This window comes from Rissa tridactyla, chromosome 17 (genome assembly GCF_028500815.1).
Source record: "Rissa tridactyla isolate bRisTri1 chromosome 17, bRisTri1.patW.cur.20221130, whole genome shotgun sequence".
Taxonomy (NCBI): domain Eukaryota; kingdom Metazoa; phylum Chordata; class Aves; order Charadriiformes; family Laridae; genus Rissa; species Rissa tridactyla.
The window spans coordinates 8,711,425-8,733,296 of NC_071482.1; the positions used below are offsets into that span (position 1 = coordinate 8,711,425).

At 56.7% G+C, this 21,872-nt stretch overlaps 1 protein-coding gene across 1 annotated transcript; it reads right to left on the bottom strand.

The window, feature by feature from the left end:
• Window positions 1-16,079: 16,079 nt before the first annotated feature.
• LOC128918735 (olfactory receptor 14A16-like) lies at window positions 16,080-17,042 on the bottom strand. The gene has a single exon (XM_054223288.1). The coding sequence runs from the start codon at window positions 17,016-17,018 to the stop codon at window positions 16,080-16,082; it is 939 nt and encodes a 312-aa protein (XP_054079263.1). The 5' UTR covers window positions 17,019-17,042.
• Between the last annotated feature and the right edge of the window lie 4,830 nt (window positions 17,043-21,872).

Sequence of the window (21,872 nt, forward strand, 5' to 3'; positions counted from 1 at the left end):
CCCACTTAGTGGATGAGGGAAAAGCTGTGGATGTTGTCTACCTGGATTTTTGCAAAGCTTTTGACACTGTTTCCCACAGCATCCTCCTGGAGAAACTGGCTGCTCATGGCCTGGAGAGGTGTACTCTTCACTGGCTAAAAAACTGGGTGGACGGCCATGCCCAGAGAGTGGTGGTAAATGGAGTTAAATCCAGTTGGTGTCCAGTCACAAGTGGTGTCCCCCAGGGCTCGGTGCTGGGGCCGGTTCTCTTTAATATCTTTATCAATGATCTGGATGAGGGGATCGAATGCACCCTCAGTAAGTTCACAGATGACACTAAACTGGGCGGGCGTGTTGATCTGCTTGAGGGTAGGTTGGCTCTGCAGAGGGATCTGGACAGGCTGGACCGATGGGCTGAGACCAATGGTATGAGGTTCAACAAGGCCAAGTGCCGGGTCCTGCACTTGGGTCACAACAACCCCATGCAGCGCTACAGGATTGGGGCGGAGTGGCTCGAAAGTTGCCCGGCAGAAAAGGACCTGGGGGTGTTGGTGGACAGCCGGCTGAATATGAGCCAGCAGTGTGCCCAGGTGGCCAAGAAGGGCAACTGCATCCTGGCCTGTATCAGGAATAGCGTGGTGAGCTGGACTAGGGAAGTGATGGTGCCTCTGTACTCGGCACTGGTGAGGCCCCACCTCGAGTTCTGCCTTCAGTTTTGGGCCCCTCACTACAAGAAGGACAGTGAGGTGTTGGAGCGTGTCCAGAGAAGGGCTACAAAGCTGGTGAGGGGTCTGGAGGACAAACCTTATGAGGAACGACTGAGGGAGCTGGGGTTGTTTAGCCTGGAGAAGAGGAGGCTGAGGGGAGACCTTATCACCCTCTACAACTCCCTGAAAGGAGGTTGGAGAGAGATGGGGGCCGACCTCTTCTGCCTGGTGACAAGTGATAGGACAAGAGGAAACGGGTTCAAGTTATGTCAGGGGAGGTTTAGATTGGATATTAGGAAACATTTTTTCACTGAAAGGGTTATTAAACATTGGAACAGGCTGCCCAGGGAGGTGGTGGATTCACCATCCCTGGAGGTGTTTAAAAAAAGGGTAGATGTGGTGCTTAGGGACATGGTTTAGAAGTGGTTTTTGTCAGGGTACATTAATGGTTGGACTTGATGATCTTAAAGGTCCCTTCCAACCTCAGCGATTCTATGATTCTATATATAATATAATTTGAATTTTAGAATTTATTGATTGTGGTGACTAATGCTAACATAAGCCAATTCAATAGCATTGTGAAACCATTTCCTTGTTAATTTTATTTTTACTCTAGCACAAGCTGGAAGGTGCCTTGTTCGCCTTGGGGCAGTTCCAGCCTGCCCTGGATGAGCTGCTGATGTGGCTGACGCATACAGAAGACTTGCTGAATGAACAGAAACCTCTGGGTGGAGACCCCAGGGCTATTGAAATTGAACTTGCCAAACATCATGTATGTAATTATGATGAGCATTAACTGAAATGTTCCTTTGATGTTTATCTGAGTGATGAGTCTTGTAGTACAACTTAGCACTCCATAAATAATTCTCTGGAGATTTTCAAGATGCAGAGTATAGCTGGAACGCAGACTTGGAATAACTAATATTTTTCCTCTTACTCCTCCGTATTCTTTCCTTCCTTTGCGTGTGCCATGCAAGTGACATAGGTTTTAGCTAAACAGAGCAACTTGCCCTAGTCTCCACTTTTATTCACCTTAATTTGACCCAGGGAACTTAAAAGTTATTGAACCTGCTGCTGTCCCTGACGCAGTAACCTCCTTGATTAGTTCTGTTTAAGCCAGGTCTCACAAAATGTATGCGGCCATTACGCATCTTTCGTTCTTGTTTCTTCCTTCTCAGAAAATAGCCATTTGCTGGTTTGAATTCTGCAGAATTTTATCCCAATTGGATCCAACTAACAAGAAGAACGGAAAGCTTCTCTGAAAATCTCACCCATCTTTAGGAAGGTGTCCATGCCCCCATCTTCTTCTCTTGTTACATACAATTTAGGGTTTTTTTTAAATATGTTTTTTAGTATTTTTACTGATTATTGTGCCTGTGGAGCCCACGGAAGAATGCTTCTGTTGTGCCTTTTATTTTGAAGAGTGCCTCCCAGGAGCAAGAGATCTTCTCTGCCTCCTTGTGTGACTTGGTGTGCTGTCCATGATGATGTGTTGTTCCTAGGCCTGAAGATTTCAAACTAACCTCCTAAATCCTCTCCTTTACTTTCAATCTGCCATTTAATTTTTGGCCTGCAGATGATGTGAAAAGTATTCATAGTCCCTTTTGGATGTAGAGAGAATTGATTGAAGTTGACGGGACACGGATAATTAAGGCATTTTCCTTGTTTGTGGTAATGCAGCTCTGCAGCTGCTGAAGCCTTTTGTGTGGTCGGTTGGAACTTGAGCAGAGAAAATACCTATGTGCCCTGTGCAACTACTGTTAGAAACAGGCCCTCAAAAAAAAATAAAATCACAAATCCAGCGTCCGCTCCACAAACCTTTTATATTCTTATCTAACGGAAGTGGTTTACTCTGAAGAAGCGTCCAGACGTCGTTTGTGGCTTCATCTGCCTTCAGTGCTGAAGGAGTTCAGCAAACACATGAATGAATCTGCCTCCTTTTTGTAAAACGGAGTTTATGGGTTAGGAAGTTCACACAGTAGTGCATCCTGTGGTAGCCTGGAAAAACATCCATCTCTGGAATAACTTTGGCAAGAATAGACCTTGTTCCTAGTGAACCTCATCAGGAAGGACGGGAAAAGATGCATCTGCTTCTGTGAATATCCCTCTTTTTCGCCCTGTTAGGAAAATAAAATAACGAATACCTTCCAGTGCTTAGCTTAGAAGAACTAAATCAAATGAGACGCGCATTTATCCATTTATGTGGATCCAATTAGGAAGTGTGTTCAGTGAAGTCGAATGGAAAGTGAATCATCAAGTGAGGAAATTGCTTTTTGCGTTTTTAGATATGCTTACCCGTTGTACTTTGTACTTACCCGTCCGTGGAACCTGCTTCCAAAATCAGGTTGTTTACCTTTCAGCTCTCTGGGAGGTCTGCAAAGATTCGATTTAACCTGTGTGGCTTCACTAGTGCAGCCACTACACAAAAAATACTTCAAGCACCACGTGGTCCTTCCCCAGCGATGGTAAAAGAATACAAACAAAAAATCCCACCAGATGCAATCCGATCAGGGTATGGGCTCGTTATCTGGGACAGGAAGGAGTAGTTTGAGGAAGGTCAAGTACCCTTCGTGTGAATGTTTGTTTTGTTTGAACTGAGTGAGACTTAACCCATTTTGTCATGTTTTAACAGGAAAGCGTTCCCCAGCACCAGGCACGTATCTGTCAGCAGCCCAGGCGCAAATGGAAACCCAGAATCCACGGGCAAACCTTCTAGTCAGCAAATGGCAGCAAGTCTGGCTTCTGGCCTTGGAAAGAAGAAGAAAACTGAAGGATGCTTTGGACAGACTTGAAGAGGTCAGAAAAGGAATATATTTACTTTATGCATAATTTTGTTTACCCTGGGTTAAATGGTAAATACTGTCAACGACTTCCACATTTGTTGCATTCTATTGTATGATGCAGCTAACTGAAAGCATTGCGATACACAGGGTCCCACCCGCAGGGAGGAGCAGAGGGGACAGGTGACCGCAGACTGACCAACAGGGTATTCCATCCCATCTGCATCACACTCAGTATAAAAGCTGAGGGATGAAAGGGGCAAAGGGGGCTCTGACTCGTTTTTTCTTCAATGGCCGATGTCTGAGGGGGACCCTGTCTGTTCGTCTGCCTTTGATCCCGATCCGAGCACTCCGGACTCTAGTTCTGGAATTCAGCTCCTGTCCGTCGCTGAGTCCAGTCTGGAACTTTCCCTGTGTCTGCTGCTGACGCCATCGTCATCCTGGGAGCTGGATACGGTTTTGTATATATTGTACACTTTTTTTCTTTAATTTTTATTATTCTATTCCTATTTACTATTTTCTTATTTATTATTATTTTCATTAAAGTAGTTTAGTTCTTTTTCTAAACTCGTAAATCTCCTTATCTCTTCCTCTCCTCTCTGAGGAGAGAGTGGGGGGAGGGCCATCTGTTGTTCTGATCGGCCAATCTGGCCAAAACCACGGCACATTTTTACAGAACTATTTTTACAGTCAACACAGAGTACTACAGCGGTAGCTGAAAACATAAAACAAGTGTTTTTACTGATCAAATGTGCAAGAACACGTCCCAGTGAACGGGTGACTATGTCAGTTCTATTGAGGGAAGCATCCCATTTATTATCGGCACATTTTTTAGTAAGACTGTGGTTAGGAATAAGATCCGTCCTGTAAGGTAGCAAGTACCTTCCCCTTCACGCTGGAGTGCGTGAGTCTGTCGTGGCTGTTTCCTCAGCTGTGCCTGTTAAGTGTTTCCGTGTGCTCAGGATGCAGTCATTGGTGCTTGGTTGAGGATTTCTGCTGATTTGCAGGATTGAACTTTGGTGAAAGTTTATCGTGTGGCTGTTGGTTTTCCTTCTGTTTTGAGTAGGGATGCACATGCGCTGTTATTAAAGCCATCGCCCAAGAGATTCTGCATCAGCCAAGTGACGTGTTCCCAGAGCTTCTCTGCAGGGTGCCACTACTGGGAAGTAATTCCCCAGGCCAGCGATGGATGGGCTGTTGTAGTTGCTGATGAACTTCTTGGAAAAAGGGACAAATTAGGAAGAGCAGAGCATTCCTGGTGTGTAGAATGGCTAGGTCCCAAACAGCAGCTGTCAGCGTGGCACAGAGATCAAGAAACGTTATTCTGCAAGGATAAACCATTGAAGGTTGGAGTTTTGCTGGAGCTACAAAAGAAGACCGTGTCCTTTTATTCCATCGCTGACAAAGAAGTGCTTTTGCACACCTTCGGAATCAATACCTCACCTCCTCTTTACGCTGCTTTCTGGCTATATCGTCTAGAAAGAAATGTATCTTTCAGTCTAAGTCAGAAAAGTGACAATTTTGGCTGTGACTGCAGAGCTTCTGTACGAGCTTCAGTGTCTCGCACAGGAATTTACCCAGGAGTGTGTAGCAACCCAGGCCTTCCTGGGAATCAGCAGCTGATACTTGGCTCTGCTTTTCTTCCCACTCTGCTCTGCTGTAGGTGAACACTGAACTGCTGTCCCCGAACACCCTGGAAGCACTCTGGACTAAATGCGCCTCCGTAAGATGCCAGCGGTGCGTGTGTCAGCTTCTACAAGAGTGGGGGTGGCTCTCTCAACGTTGCCAACAGTGAACGCACAGCTGGTGGCTGCTGCCTCTTGTTAGGGCTGAGGCGTCCCTTCCTGGTGCATCTGGAGCAAGAACAGGGCCAGCACGATGAACTGCCGGGGCACCTCTAGGTTTGCACGTACAAACTGTGCTGCAGTGCTCAGGAGCAGCAATTTGTTCCGCTTTGATCATAAATGACCGTGCCACGTAAAAGGGAGTGTGTTGTGTCGCTCCTGGTGTTCCTGTGCGTCGGAGGCGCTCACTTGGCAGGCGCAGCACTGCAGCCAGCCCCGTTCCATTACAGCGCTTGAAATCTGCATCGTGGCTCCCAATGGCAGAAAGCTGCGTCACCATCCCGGGGAAGCCCAGAGCAGAACTCCCGCGCAGAGGCGACAGGAGCCCACAAGCCCACTGCCTGCTGTATTTCCCACTGGGCTCTGAGGGGGGAGAGCGGAACTGGGGGCTGTGATTTGTCAAGGGGATGCCCCCTCTGTCCCTGTGACCGCCGTTCATGGCCCAAAACAAAGGGGAAAAAACCCCAACAAAAAATAAGGTAAAGGGCTTTTTATTAGTCAAATAAGAAATCACTTTCTGGAGAGCAGCTGTCCCTGCCCAGCTGCCCGGCTCCTGGGTCTGTCCCGCGGGGGCCTTGGTGCGTGAGGGAGGTGGCAGTCGGACGAGTCGCTCTTGCTCTCCGCTGCCTTGTGCAGCCCGGGCTGGTGCTGTGCTGGCCCTGTCAGGCAGCAGGGGTGGCAGGAGAGAGCAGAGTGAGCTGGGGTGGGGGCAGTGGGGGGGACACGGGTGGGGAAAACCCAGCACCTCGTGGGTGCCCTGCCCTCCCTGCTGCCCCTTCACACCCATGGGATCCTCTCCCCAAGCCAGCCCCGGCCGTACCCTCTTTGTCTGTGAGCACGGGACTGTCCAGCTGCTCCCTGGACATGCAGCCATCCTTTGCCAACAGGTCCACCACGTTGCACTGGGAATGAGAGAGTGGGCTGGCTGAGCCACGGGGCTGAACTCGGCATCCCTTGGCAACCCTCCCACAGCCAGCTCTCCCTGGGGAAACTGAGGCACAGCCTCAGTGGCCCCCGCCGTATCCCTACCTTTGTCATCCCTACCTTGCTGGGGAGCAGGAGCGGCTGGAGGCGCCGGGGCAGCTGGAGGCCCTGGCGGTGCTGCAGCGGGGTGGTGACAGTGTGGCGGCCCCCGCAGCTCCGCGGCACGGTGGGGTACTTGACCTCGGCTGGCAGCTGCCTGTGGGACGGGGTACGCGGATGCTCAGTGCCCGGCACCGTGGCAGCCCGTGCTTCAGCCTGCTACGCCAGGGAGGGGGCCAGGGGCTGCTCCCCGGTGGGGTCTGTCCCTCCCGGCTCCCCTCTGCCTGCTGCAGGAGAGCCCCCGGCCGTCCTGCTGGATCTGCTCTTTCCCCACAGCCCCCGGGAGCTGGCCGTGGCAGTGGCAGTGCTTGATTTTAGCAACTTGTTTGGGAGAAGGAACCTGACCTCCCTAAGCCCGAGGTCAGGCTGAGACCAGACACAACTCATCGCACGTGGCTTCAGCGCCCTTGAGACAGAGACTTGGGCCAGACGGGCAGTGAGGGGGGGCTGTAAAACCCCACAGAGGCGGGGTAAGCACAGCTGACCCTCTGCAGCACAGCTCTGCTCCCCTGCCCTGCCCAGGTCCGCCTGGACCCCTGCGCCCCCACCTGGGGAAGAGCTCTCCCTCGCCGGGGCCAGGCCACCCTGCACCCCAGTGGGACAGGGATGGGTCCCCGTGTCCCCTACCTGTGCTCGTGCTGCTGTTCCTGCTCTAGCTTGAGAATGGTACGGGGGTGCTCGGCGAGGCGGGGGGACAGCGGCGGCAGGGATGGAATGGTCACGATGTGCCTGGGGAGGGCAGGAGCCGTAGATGGGTGACGGGGCAGTGCCCTGAAACCCATGGGCTTGTAGCCCACGGCACCCCCCTGCTCCCCGGGGAGGGCTCTGTGTCCCCCTGCTCCCAGGCAGAGCCGCGAGGGGGCTGGGCAGGGTCAGACCCCCGAACCCCTGTGCCTGGCATGGCGGGGCACTGCCAGCACCCATCGCCCCCCCGTCCCGCCCACAGTGCCAGGTGCTACTCACGGGCCAGGCACCGACATGTCGAGGGGCCGGTCGCAGGAGAGGCAGTGGAAATGGGTCAGCAGCGGGCTGGAGTGGGGAGAAAAGGGCTGGGTGAGCTCCTGCGGGGGACACAGGCAGGCAGCTCGCAGGCAGCAGCGAGGTGTCCCTGAAGGCGCCGCTCTCCCCATTGCACTCACTTCTTAATGCCAGCTGCATCATCAGCCCCTGCCTGTGAGCCCTTCTGGAGCTGCTTGAGGTTGCTCTCCCAGTGCCCCTCCAGCTGCTTCTGCAGAGCCCCCAGCTCCTGGCGGCCCAGCTGTGGACAGGTGCCCACCCTCAGCCAGCTGCCCCGGGATGGGACATGGTGGTCCCCGGCTGGGACAGCTGGCAGAGGGATCCTCGGAGGGATGCCAAGCCCTGAAGGAGCAGGTTTTGCATGGCAGAGACGAGACACCCCTCACCTTGGAGGCCACCTCTTCACGAAGCTGTTGCTGGTCCTTCTCCTGGCCCGTCTGCCAGCTCAGCACCTCCTCGAGCATCTCAGTCAGCTGCTCCATCCTTGTGTCGAACTCGCTGCGGTTGACTTTGCCAGCCAGGCTGGTTTTGTCTGCTTTCTAGCAAGAGGGAAAGGCAGGAGAGCGGTTGGGAGAGGACGAAGGTAGCCTAGGCAGGGCCAGCTCGTGCTGGGAGGAGAGGGAGAAGTGGCTACGTGGCCCTGCTTGCCCCATCACCCCCATGGGGTTGGTGCCAGCAGCCAAAGGGACCCATGGGGAGACAGAGGGACCTGGCGAGGGACGCGCAGCCAGTCTGGAAATCTTCCCTCCCCCCGGCAGGTTCTGCCACCAAGCACCCAAGGGACAAGGGGTGATTGTCACTCTGCCTGGGACCCCCTTGGCTGGTGCTGGGGACCCTCGAGGCCATACCACATCGAGTCCCAGCATCAGGTCATTCTTGTCCGCTTTGCCCTTCACCAGCTTCTCCAGGGACTGGAACAGAGCCTTCCAACACAGAAAGCACCCCATGATGCCACGGCAGCGTCGGAGCTGCCTCCCGGCCAGCTCAGCACCCCCCATCCATCTCCCACCCCCCTTAAAAACCTGCCGGAAAGGGACAAATCCCTTGTGGTGCCCAGGCTCTGCCTGGAGGATGCTCTGACCCCGTGGGCCTTTCAGCCACCCACCTTGGTATCTTGCTGCTGCCGCTGACTGTCACGCAGGAGGTTCCCCACGATGGAGCTGAGCTTTTCGTAGCTGCCTTGCACCTGCACAAGGGTGGCCTGGACGCGCTTCAGCACCTCCTCATCCTGCTGCAGGGAGGAAGATGACAGGGCGGTGCTGTGCAAGGGGGGACTGGCTGCTCCGTGGCGACAGAGCCAGGTTACTTGGCCGGTGGCCAAAGGCTCTTGGTGCCAGCAGGACATTTGCACCAAGGCTTTCATTTCCTTCCGTGCTGCTGACTTGTACAAGGCAATGTGGGGAGCAGCGAGGGGCTCCCCCATGTTACAGCAAAGCACGACCAGCCAGGGGAGTCCCGGCAGCCCCCTCCCAAGCCCCCCATGCTGCCATCTCCCTACCTGGCTCTGCCTCGGCAGCTGCCTCGGCACCTTGCCTGCCGCCCGCCGGGACATCAGGGAGTCCACCACCTCCTGGAGCTTCTCATAGCGCTGCAGGAGCTGCCCCACCTGCGCTCCTGTGTCCCCACAGCAGGCAGGGCATGCTGCCTGCGCCTCTGCCTGCTCCTGCCCTGCGCTCTCCATCACCTTCAGCTTGTCCTGCTGCAGGAAGGGGAGAAGGGATCGGCTCTGAGATGGATTGGATGCACCAACAAGCCAAGGTGCTGTGGAGGCTTGATGGCTGCAGCCGGCCAGGGGCCGTGGCCGGGAACCCTGCCGGGACCCCCCCACCCAGCCGGCGGGCAGTGGGAGCACTCCCCCTAGACCTCACCTGAGCCTGCATCAGCTCGGCCACCTCTGTCACCAGCTGCTTCAGCGTGGCCTCGGTCATGTCCTGGTGTTCCCCCAGCTCCTTCAGCTCACACTTTATCTTCTGTAATTCCAGCTCCTTCAGCTCCAACACCTCTCGCTTTAACTCCTGCAGTCCCAGGTCCTCCAGCTCCAGCACCTCTTGCTTTAACTCCTGCAGTCCCAGGTCCTTCAGCTCCAACACCTCTCGCTTTAACTCTTCCAGTCCCAGGTCCTTCAGCTCCAACACCTCTTGCTTTGTCTCCTGCAGCATGGACCTGGCCAGCAAGATGGGCACACAGGCAGGCTTAGCCTCATCGGGGCCACTCAGGGGGGTGTCCCTCACCCCCCAGACTGGGATGCTCCCAGCCACTGGGCTCCCTTGCAGCCCCATGGGGTAGCAGACGCTCTCCCGTCCTTTTACCCCAGTTGCAGGGCGATCTCGTCGCTGCCATCTGCTCTCCAGTCCGCTCCAGCCACCCACGACTTTCCAAGGGCATCCTCCAGCTGCCTGATCTGGGAACGGCGGTGGTGGCAGAGTCAGGGCATGGCACCCTGTGCTGTCCCTTTTTGGGGGGGGCCCTTTGGCTGCCCCCTCCCTCTCCAAATCCCCCCTGGCATCCCTGCAGCCCCCTCGGGCACTGCCACCGGCTCACCTTCTCCTTCACCTCCTGCAGCTCGCTGGCGAGGCTCTGCAGGGAGGACACCTGACCCCGGAGGGCGATGCTGTTGTCATCTAGAGGGACATGGTCCAAGGGGACATGCTGTCAGTGAGGGGGTCTCGCCCTTGGGGCCAGGCTCTGAGCATGATGATCCCCCAGCCCCGGGTGTTCCCACGCTAAACACCCCCCACCAGCCCCCTCAGGGTTCCTACCTCCCTCCGGGAAGAGCAGGTGCGTCTGCTCACGCACGGCGTGGTCTGACTTGGTGGCTTCCAGGTGGGCCACCTGTTCCTTCGGGTGGCCAAGCTGCCCAGACTGGCGGAGAGCCTCCACCATCTCCATGCCAATGCCAGAGGCACTGCTGGAGGCTGAGGACCCCCAGGGCATTGCTGGCTCTTGCAAATGGGACGTGCCGGGGGATCCTAGGTGCACCCCTAGGGTGGCTGTCCAGGTGCCAGGGGACCCTGCCTTCTCTCCTGGGCTGGTGGTCTTGATTACAGGCAATGCTGGCTGCATGCCCGGGGTGGTGATTTGGGTGCTGGAGGGTCCTGGCTGCGTCCCTGGGGTGGTGCTCTGGGCACCAGGGGACACTGGCTGTTTTCCAGGGCTGGTGGCCTTGATGCCAGGGAATGCTGCCTGCATCCCTGGGGTGGTTATTTGGGTGCCGGGGGAACCTGGCTCCATCCCCTGTGTGGTGCTCTGAGTGCCAGGGGACCCTGGCTGCATGCTGGGGGCTGTGGCGCTGGCATCAGAAATGATCTTCCCATCTGAAGGAGCACCTGCCGCCTTCTCAGGGCTCACTGGTGCTCTGTGTGTCCCTGCTTGCGTCTCCTCGGAGCCAGGCTGTGTCCCTGGAGCCCCCCTGCTTGTGCTGGGCACAGGCTGTGCCCCTGGTTCCTCCATCCCCGGCACGGAGCTTGCCCAGTGCTGGGTGTCCACGTCTGCCTGGGGGGACTCGGTGGGGGAAGAAAGGCTCCCACTGCCCTCCTGGGAAGAGGAGGCCAAGGGGAGCAGGGTTACAGGCAGCCATGCAGCGGCAAGGACAGAGCCCAGGCCGCCCCGCCATGTCCCCACTGCCTGTCTCCAAGGCACCGCCTCCCGGGGCCAAATTCAAGGACACCACGAGAGCCCCAAGGCAAAGGCTGCACCCCCCGCAGAGAGCCCCGCGTCCCACGGCCACAGCCTCCTGCAACCTCCCCAGCCCCCTTAGTGCTTTGCTGGCCTCTGGGCCGGCAGCGTCTGAGCAGTCGAGCCTGGGGAGCGGCAAACCCTCCCTGACTCCCCGGGCCACGGCAGCGAGGCCTTTTGCTCTCCAGCAAGGGCATTCGGTGCTCCAGGCCTGCTGCCCAGACCCGCTTCCCAGCCCAAGGGGCTGCGCTGGTGTTTCAGGAGCAGCAGCCCCCGGCGGGACTTGGAAACCATCTCACAGTGCCAAATGCTGGCATCTGCCCCCTCCTCCTCCCTCTTCTGCTTCGCTGCCCACCAGGCGAGCCACCCCCCAGCACCTCCCAGCCCACCATGCTGCACACCTCCTCCGGGACTGGGCTGAGGCTCCGCATTTCCTTCAGGCTTTTCTGGGGAAGGAAGGGATCAAGGGCTCAGCCCGGCCACGTAGCTGGCAGGGACGGCCCCCTCGGGGACAGGACCCCCCAGCATCACTGCCCAGCACCCACCACCCATGGACCATGCCCCAGCACAGGAGGGACGGTCCCCCCAGGGGAGCTGGGGACACAGCTACCTCCTGTCTCAGTGCAGGATCCAGGACCCCCCGTGGCCATACTTCACCACGACACTTCTTGTGACGGGGGCCTGGCAGCTGGCTGGCGGCGTCCTGGAGTTTCCCCTGGAGCAGGGAGAGGACAGGGACACCAGTCTGGCTGTGGGAGCGGATGTCAAAGGAGCATCCCCACATTGCCTTGGGCACAAGAGAGAGGGGCGCCGGGAAGGGCTGTGCCCGGGGGCTGTGGCTGTGTTGCGCAGGGCAGAGCTTTCTCTCCCTCCTTCCCAGCTCCCAGGTGTCTTTTTTGATGGCTCTTTGGTTCCAAAGTGCCTGAGCGTCCCTTTGGGTGATGGCCACAGTTCCTTCTAGCCCCAGCCTGAGCTGCAGGCAGTGGTGCCCGTTTCTGCCCTCCCTGGGGCCGTGCTGGCGGGCAGAGGGTGGGGAGCTCTGGGTGGGGGTGGCTGAGCTGCCCTGCTGCCCTCCTTGGGACATCCTTCCCACTCTGGCCTCCTGGTGCCCTTCCTGCTGGGGGACAGGGAGGGCTGATGGCCGCGGGGCAGGGGCTGGGGTGGTGATGGGGAGAGGGGTGGGGGGGGGGGGCGAGGGCCCAGCTCCCTCTCGGGGCACTGGCGGCAGCTCACCAAGCCGAGTGCCTCCTGCATTGCCCGCAGCTCCTCTTCCAGGTGGGACTGCGCCTCCTTCATTGCGCCCATCTCCTGGAGGAGCTCCTCGGAGAGAGCTGTGGCCTGGCAGAAAGGGGTGGTGGGGGTGAGCCCCAGGAGAGGGTCCCTGGGGACCAGGACCATTGCCGCCGCTGTGGCCTGCCCGGAGCCGGGGGGCAGTGCCAGGCTGGCAGGGCAGCGTGGGCAGCACGTCCCATCCATCACATCTTCAAGAGCTGAGATGGGGCAGCAGCTCCCAGAGACCCCCACCCCTGCCCGGGAGGGCCCATTGCACGGCCCGGCTCAGCAGGGACACCCCCAGCCCTGCTGCCCCTGCCAGACTCCCAGTGGGATCCCTGCAGCCCATCCAAAGGGCAAAGAGCCGCTGCAGCCCCCTCGAGCACAGCCTGGCCAGGGCAGCAGTAGCCACTGCTAACAAAGTGGCCACCATCATCTCCAGCTGCGCGGGGAACCCTCCCTGCCGCCATCTCCCGCGGTGTCCCAGCCCTGGCAGGACCTGGCCCGGCAGTGCTGACGGTGGCTCTTTCCTTCAGCCCGAGCTTAGTTCTCCCCACAGGGGATGCTCTGGCGATGCATGGTCACCAGTGGCTCAGCACCATGCAGGGTGAGGCCCCTCTCCGGTCCCCACCAGTGCCGGCTTTAGCCCGTGGGCAAGCGGTGGGAGATGAGGCCCATGAGGTGCTGATGGAGCCTCTCAGCTGCCCCAGGAGTGGATGCGGTACTGGCTGAAGGTCAGGAGCGGGGAAGAGAGGGCTGGAGAAGGTGGTGGGACCGGACCTCCAGGGTGCCGAGCCTCCATCCAAGGGAGCCAAGGGCACCAGGGACTCGCTGGGTATCGGCACCACCAGGACCGGCTGACGGCAACGTGGGGAAGACCCAGAGCAAGCGGAGCAGCATTTCATTCCCAGCTTTTCCTCCCCAAGACTCACCCCTTTCCTTCACCGAAGCCCCACGTGCCACCCTCAGCTCAGGCTTATACCAGCCCTTGGTCTAAGGGCAGCACAACGGCGGCTGGACCCCGGAGGATGGGGTGTCGTGCAGGGGAGCAGCCAGGGGATGGGCAAGAGCCTTTACCTTGGAGATGCCGCTCTCGTTGGCTTTGATCTTGTCCCTCATCCAGCCCATGTCGGTGGCCACGGAGGCCAGCTGGGGGTTGCTCGTGCTCTCCTGGAGCAAGTCCTTCCCAGGCAGCCACTGCCCCAGTTCCTGGGGCTGCTGCCCCCTGTCCTGGGCCCTGTCGCCCTCCTTCTCCAGCACAGGGGGTGCCTCTGCAGGCTGGTCCCCCTCCCAGAGCAGGGCCAGGCTGTCCCCCTGCTTCTGGGCAGGCAGGTCCCGCAGGCCCAGGTGCCCGAGCATGGCGAGCAGCAGGCTGCGCAACGCCATGAAGTTGACTGCCCCGAGCTCGGGTGTCCCGATGGCCTCATCCAGCAGCTGGTACAGGCTGAGCTGGGCCATGGCTGCTGCCCTGCCCAAAGCCATGGAGGCACCTGAGGGGGATGGGAACCTTTCTGCCCGAGGGGGGGCCCGGGATGGCTGGAAGGGATGGGCACTTGAAGCCTTCCTCTTCCTCTTCCTTCTTCTCTTCCTCCTCCTCCTCTGCTGGCTCCTCACAGCAGAGTGGTCACACCAACACGGGACGGGTGACAAGGGACAAGGCAGCGTCCCCTGTTGCTAGGCGACGCCCCGCCCCCCGCAGCCACCTACCAATGGGGACGCTGCATTGTCCATTGTCACCCGTCCCACCGCCGAGTGGATGCCCTCATGGCGAAGGTGCAAGCAGACAAGAACAACCTGATGCTGGGACTCGATGTGGTGGGACCAGCCCCATGGGGGTGATGGGGCGAGTAGGGCCACGTAGCCACTTCTCCCTCTCCTCCCAACACGAGAATGTTTCTTCATCTCTGTGCCGTGCTGACAGCTGCTGTTTGGGACCTAGCCATTCTGCACACCAGGAATGCTCCGCTCTTCCTAATTTGTCCCTTTTTCCAAGAAGTTCATCAGCAACTACAACAGCCCATCCATCGCTGGCCTGGGGAATTACTTCCCAGTAGCAGCACCCCGCAGAGAAGCTCTGGGAACACGTCACTTGGCTGATGCAGAATCTCTTGGGCGATGGCTTTAATAACAGCGCATGTGCATCCCTACTCAAAACACAAAGAAAGCCAACAGCCACCTAATAAACTTAAACCAAAAGTTAAAGATGGCAACAAAGAACCACTTGCCACTCCCTCGGGCCTTCCCAATACGAGAAGAATCGGAAGAGAAAAGGCAAGACTCTTGGGTTGAGACAACGGCAGTTTAACAGAAGAGCAAAGGGAACAAGAAAACAACAACAGTAACACGGTCAGAGGAATGTACAAACACGATTACGGAACCGCTGCTCACCAACCGGACCCAGGACGCCCCAGCCCGCTCCCCAGCAGCGACTTCCTGGCCCCTCCTCTGGCAGCTCCGCCTGGCCATGGCTCACATGGCATGGAATACCTGTGTCCCTGATGGAGCCGGGGGAGAATTAACCCTGTCCCTCCCAGAACCAGGACAATGACTTGCTTCCTTCTCCAGGAGACCTGGCTCTGCCCCACATGCCCACTGGAGCACGTCCTCACATGGTCACACAGCGCCGCTAACATTGGGGTTTTCCTCTCCTGGGCACTTCCCACACCACTCCAGACCCACCCTGTCTCTCTCCCACCTTCCCCGCCATCTGCCCAGCCCAGCCCAAAAGAGCCCCCTGGTCTGGGCTGGCCCCACAGCAGTGCTCCCCACAGGGAATTGCAGAGCTCTGGGCACTCCCCCCACAGCCCCAGCCCCTCTGAAGGGCACCACAGCTGCTGGGGGCAGAGAGGGCTCTCAGCCTCCCCATCACCCCAGGGCTGGAGCTGGCCCCAAGGGCCAGCAGAGGCCACTCACTCTCTGGCTCTCCTGCCTTCAGCTGCAGCTGATCCCCAGCCCAAACTGCCTTTGCCCCGCTCTGCCTCCCCGCCTGCCCTGCTCCCCAGGACAGCAGGAGACTCCTGGCCCTGGGGCTCCTCAGGCAGCTCCCGCATCTCTCCAGTCTCCCTTCCCTCTGCCTGATGCATCTTCACTGCCTCCCACGGCCCTGCAGAGTCCTGGCTTGTGGGTACCTGGATTTAGTGATTTGTCCTGGGGGGACCTATCTCTGCGACTTAAACTCTTCTGTGTCTCCATTCACTTCCCAACCCAGAGAACATGGAGTGTCCCCGTCCTCTCCTGACCACTCCAGATTCCTTTCCACATGGATTGAAATCTGCCATCAGCCCCATCATACCTGTGACAGCCTGAGGAATGTTACTGGGAGGTCATGTACCATCTCCACTGCCCCTCTACACCAAGAAGAGAGCCTTCAACTAAGTCTCAGTGTCTAAAATATGCCAGTGCTACTGTGACATTGTTTCCCAAAACAAAGCGGAAAGATACTTGAGAAGTCCAGTTCCTTAGGCTTGTTCGTAGCCAAAACTGTATCAAGCAGACCCAGCCATCAGGCACCACACTCAGGAGATCCCCTTTTCTTGCAGAGATGCTCTTAGGGAGGAAAGAGGTGACACATGGTTCTTCAAGGATGAGACACAACAGGAAAGAGCCTCAAGAGAAGTGCTATGATCCCAAGCAATTACCTCTAAGTATGATTATCAGGAAAAAAAAAAGCAGAAATTTCTCTGAAACGTGATTTGAACACTATGAAAGAAAGGGGAAGAAAATTACTGTTGATGGTGCAGGATCCATTGGGTCTGTTTCCTCAAGGCACCCTTGAGCTCCTGGTTCCTCAGGCTGTAGATGAGGGGGTTCACTGCTGGAGGCACCACCGAGTACAGCAGTGACACCACTAGGTCTAGAAATGGAGAGGAGATGGAGGGGGGCTTCAGGTGGGCAAATATGCCAGTGCTGACAAATAAGGAGACCATGGCCAGGTGAGGGAGGCACGTGGAAAAGGCTTTGTGCTGTCCCTGCTGTGAGGGCATCCTCAGCACAGCCCTGAAGATCTGCACATAGGACACCACAATGAAAACAAAACATGCGAAGACTAAACAGGCACTGAGTAGAATAAGCCCAACTTCCTTGAGGTAGTCTGAGTCTGAGCAGGAGAGCTTGAGGATCTGTGCGATTTCACAAAAGAATTGGTTTAGGCCATTGCCTTGGCAGAGAGGTATTGAAAATGTATTAGCTGTGTGCAGAAGAGCAGTGAGAAAGCCACTGCCCCAGGCAGCTGCTGCCATGTGGACACAAGCTCTGCTGCCCAGGAGGGACCCATACTGCATGGGTTTGCAGATGGCAACGTAGCGGTCATAGGCCATGACTGTCAGAAGATAAAACTCTGCTGAGATGAAGGTGACAAACAGGAAGACTTGTGTAACACATCCCGAGTAGGAGATGGCCCTGGTGTTCCAGAGGGAATTGGCCATGGCTTTGGGCAGAGTGGTGGAGATGCAGCCCAGGTCGAGGAGGGAGAGGTTGAGGAGGAAGAAGTACATGGGGGTGTGGAGGCGGTGGTCACAGGCTACGGCAGTGATGATGAGGCCATTGCCCAGGAGGGCAGCCAGGTAAATGCCCAGGAAGAGGCAGAAGTGCAAGAGCTGCAGCTCCCGCGTGTCTGCGAATGCCAGCAGGAGGAAGTGGGTGATGGAGCTGCCGTTGGACATCGGATCCCTTTGTTCCTGAGGTACTGCCAAAGGAGGAAAGCACACTCACAAGTCAGGACAGCTCTGAGCAAATCTCTTCCCATTGCCTGCCTTCCAAACCCAAACACGGATTCCTGCCGCCCAGCCAACCCCCATTTCTATACTGAGCATGATGTCTGTGGTATGGAATATTCCTATGCCCAGCTTGTCCTGCCTCTGCTCCCTCTCGTTTTCTATGGGAAACTGAAAAAGTCCTTGACTTAACATACACACTACTTAGCAACAACTCAACCAAAATGTCTCATCATCATTAGTCTCATACTAAATCCAAACCACAGCAGCTTCTAGGAAGAAAATGAACTCTCCCCCAGCTGAAACCAGGACAACTCCCAGGTAGCGCTTGCCTTGAGGTGCTTCTGGAAAAGTCCCTGTGAAATGTCTACTCCGTCTGATGGTGCAGCAGAGAATCTCTGATCTTGGGCATGTCCTCCTGCTCTACACAGGAGAGAGATCCCATAGGTTTTGGGCTATGAGAGCTTTAGGAGATCCCTGCAGGAACTGCAGTGGCATTGCCCTGTACCCAGAGACTTACCGTGTCGAGGGCTGTGAAGATTTCTCTCTCTGTGAGCTCTCAGTGTCCTCCCACTCCCAGCTGCCTTTAACCTCTCTCTGCCTGCTCGTCTCCTCTCCCGTTTTGCAGAGGAGCTCTTTGCCATGAGTTTCCTCCATCCAAGGTGCCTGGACCAGTTTAGTGGCAGAGGTCCAGCTCAAGGCATTTTAATGCCCTCTCTGGTGGTTTTGGTGCTGAGTCCATGAAGCTCAGACACAGGCGAGGCTGATGAAACCTCTCCAGAAGTCAATGTCAGCAGCAAATTCCAAAGTTTCTTGGAGCATTAATGGGTCCCACTGAGGGCCATTACTGCCAAAGGCTCCTGGGGGCTCATTTGAGGGAAAACTGGAGGCAGTGAGGGCAGGTAGGCAAAGCCAATGGAGAGGTGTCTCTGATGCTGGCTAATGCTGAATGTGTGAGAGGAAGGCAAAGGGCCAAGCCCTGGCCTCCAGCCCCTGGGAAGGGAGATCCTGCCCCACAACCACAGCTCAGGGCTCTTCCTGGGGCATTGTGATGGGAGGACGTGCCATGCCAAGGGCAGAAACACAGAATGACGGCTCCCGGGTGGGGAAGAGGAGGCGCTAAGGCCCTAGTGTTGTAAGGATAAGGTGTCTTCTGGTAGCCTTGGTGGCACGGACAACAGCCACAGCCAAGAGGAGAAAGACATAAGCACTGTTGGGGGCTTTCAGCCTTGCCAACTCCCTCGATCGTCTGCAACCCTGTCTGTGCTATGGTGTCCCACATCTGCTCCTCTTCCCCTGCAGGCTGCAGACATCCCCCCTGCTTCCCCATCTTGCTCTCCCCTGAGCATCTCACTGCCTTTACTCATCTCTCTCCATCATCCTTGGCTGTTCCTGAAACACAACGCCGTGGGCTGATCCCGACTCCCTCTGGGTGATCTGTTGCAGCACAGCACTGCCCTTGGCGTGGCATTTCTTTCTCCTGGTGTCCAGTCTCCACTTCCCAAGCTGCCCTTTGTTGCATTTTTTCTTTCTCCTGCTGTTTCCCACCAAAGAAAACCTCCATTGTCTCTGAAACAACCCTCAACCAGTTTCAGGCCATTCCAATACTGTCCCTAGCCTCCCTGCCCCTGGGCCAGAGAAGCCCAGGTCCCTCAGCCTCTCCACCAAGCGCGCGTGCACTGGGCCCTCAAGCCCATCTTGGCAGACCTCCTCTGGACACGCTCCAGGTCCTCTCCACTTCTCCAAAATGGGGAGCCGCACGCTGGGACACAGCTGTGTGCGTTGGGCCACAGCAGTGCTGAGTCAAAGGGGAAGGTGACTCAAGTTGCCTGGGGGGCACACGCTCCTCCTCCTGCAGCCCCGTAGGCAGCCGGCCTTGTTCATAGTGAGCGTGCACCACTGGCTCATGAGGCGTCCCTCAGGGTGCCCAGCCCCGTCTCCGCAGGGTCACTGCTCAGCACATCAGGTCCCAGCCTGTCCTGCTGCATTGGGGTTATTCTTCCCCGGGATGCAGGACTGGACACTTCTCCTTGAAAGACTTCAAGAATTTCTGTTGGCCAAATCCCAGCGTTTCTCCAGCTGCCCCTGGACTCAAGCTCCCTTTGGTCAGCTGTTAATGTTTGTGTGCAGATGGTCACCCTGATGCTTCTTCCCCAGGGCTCGGTATTTGGGCCAGTTCACTTTAAGATCTCTACTTTAATATCTGGTGGGAATCAGAGAGTCATGCTGGGAGCACTGGGGCCATACTGGGAGCACTGGGGGGAGTCAGGGGGTCATAGTGGGAGCACTGGGACCCTACTGGGAGCACTGAGACGATTCAGAGAGTCATACTTGGAGCACTGGGACTGCACTGGGAGCACTGGGGGGACTCAGGGGGTCATACTGGGAGCACTGGGACTGTACTGGGAGCACTGGGGGGAGTGAGGGAGTCAAACTGGGAGCACTGAGACCATACTGGGAGCACTGGGGGGAATCACATAATCATAGGGTCGGAAGGGACCTCTGGAGATCATCTAGTCCAACCTGCTGCCAGAGCATGGTCACCTACAGCAGGTTGCACAGGAACGCGTCCATGCGGGGTTGGAATGTCTCCAGAGACGGAGACTCCATCACCTCCCTGGGCAGCCTGTTCCAGTGCTCTGCCACCCTTAAAGTAAAGAAGTTCCTCCTCATGTTTAGGTGGAACTTCCTACGCTTGTTTGTGCCCATTACCTCTTGTCCTGTCCCCGGGCACCACTGAGAAGAGCCTGGCCCCATCCTCCTGACACCCACCCTTTGAGTATTTATAAGGGTTGATAAGATCCCCCCTCAGCCGTCTTTGTTCCAGACTGAAGAGACCCACATCCCTCAGTCTTTCTGCATAAGAGAGGTGTTCCAGCCCCCTCAGCATCTTGGTAGCTCTCTGCTGCACCCTCTCCAGCAGTTCCCTGTCCTTCTTGAACCGGGGAGCCCAGAACTGGACACAGTGCTCCAGATGCAGCCTCACCAGGGCAGAGTAGAGGGGGAGGATGACCTCCCTCCACCTGCTGGCCACACTCTTCTTGATGCACCCCAGGATGCCATTGGCCTTCTTGGCCACAAGGTCCCATTGCTGGCTCATGGTCATCCTGTTGTCCACCAGGACTCCCAGGTCTCTTTCCACAGAGCTGCTCTCCAGCAGGTCACCCCCAACCTGTCCTGGTGCACGGGGTTAGTCCTCCCCAGGTGCAGCACCCTACACTTGCCCTGGTTGAATTTCATAAGGTTCCCCTCTGCCCAACTCTCCAGCCTGTCCAGGTCTCTCTGGCGGTGTGTCAGCCACACCCCCCCCAGCTTTGTGTCATCGGCAAACTTGCTGAGGGTGCACTCTGTCCCCTCGACCAGGTCATTGATGAAGATATTGAAGAGGAGTGGACCCAGCACTAACCCCTGGGGAACACCACTCCTCACTGACCTCCAACTAGACTCTGTGCCCCTAATCACCACCCTCTGAGCTCTGTCTTTCAACCAGTTATCTATCCACCTTACTGTCCATTCATCAAGCCCACTCTTCCTAAGCTTCCCTATGAGGATGCTGTGGGAGACCATGTCGAATGCCTTGCAGAAGTCAAGGTAGACCACATCTACCGCCCTCCCCTCATCTATCCATCCAGTCACGCCATCATAGAAGGCTATCAGATTAGTCAGACATGATTTCCCCTTGGTGAATCCATGTTGAGTACTTCTGATAGCTTTCTTTTCCTCCACCTGCCTTGAGATGACGCCCACAAGGAGCTGTTCCATCATCTTTCCAGGGATGGAGGTGAGGCTGACCGGCCTGTAGTTCCCCGGCTCCTCCTTCTTGCCCTTTTTTGAAGACTGGAGGGACGTTGGCTTTCCTCCAGTCCTCAGGCACCTCGCCTGTTCTCCAGGACCTTTCAAAGATAATGGAGAGCGGCCCAGCAATGACTTCCACCAGCTCCCTCAGCACCCTCGGGGGCATCCCATCGGGGCCCATGGACTTGTGAATATCTGATTGATCTAATTGATCCCTCACTCGATCCTCCTCAATCCAAGGGAAGTGTTCTTCTTTCCCCATTACTTCCCGCAACGCCTGGGACTCCTGAGGGCTGGGCCGAGCAGTAAAGACCGAAGCAAAGGCGGCATTCAGTAACTCCGCCTTCTCCGCATCCGCTGTCCCCATGGCTCCTGTCTCATTCAACAGTGGGCCCACAACTTCTCTGCTCTTCCTTTTGCTTCCAATATACTTGTAGAAGCCCTTCCTGTTGAGCTTGACATCCCTGGCCAGGTTTAATTCCAAGGCGGCCTTGGCTTCCCTTGTTTCATCCCTGCATGCTCTGGCAGCATTCCTCTAATCCTCCCAAGGGGTCAGTCCCTTCTTCCACGTATTGTAGACTTCCTTCTTCCACTTGAGCTTTTTCAGAAGCTCCCTGCTCAACCATGCAGGTCTCCTGTGTCCCTTGGCTGATTTCTTTCTCTTAGGGATGCACCGATCCTGAGCTTGGAGGAAGTGGTCTTTGAATACCAACCAGCTCTCTTGAGCCCCTTTGCCTTCCAGAGCCCTAGCCCACCGGATCTCTAAAGGCAGTTTCTTGAAGAGGTCAAAGTTAGCCCTCCTGAAATCCGAGGCTGTAATTTTACTTCTTGTTGTTTTGTGCGTAGTACCCATGATCCTGAACTCCATCATTTCATGATCACTACAACCTAGGGTGCCCCCAACCTTAATGTCCCCCACCAGTCCCTCTGTGTTTGTCAGTACCAGGTCCAGGAGTGCTCCTCTCCTTGTTGGCTCCTGCACCACCTGTGTCAAGAAGTTATCATCAG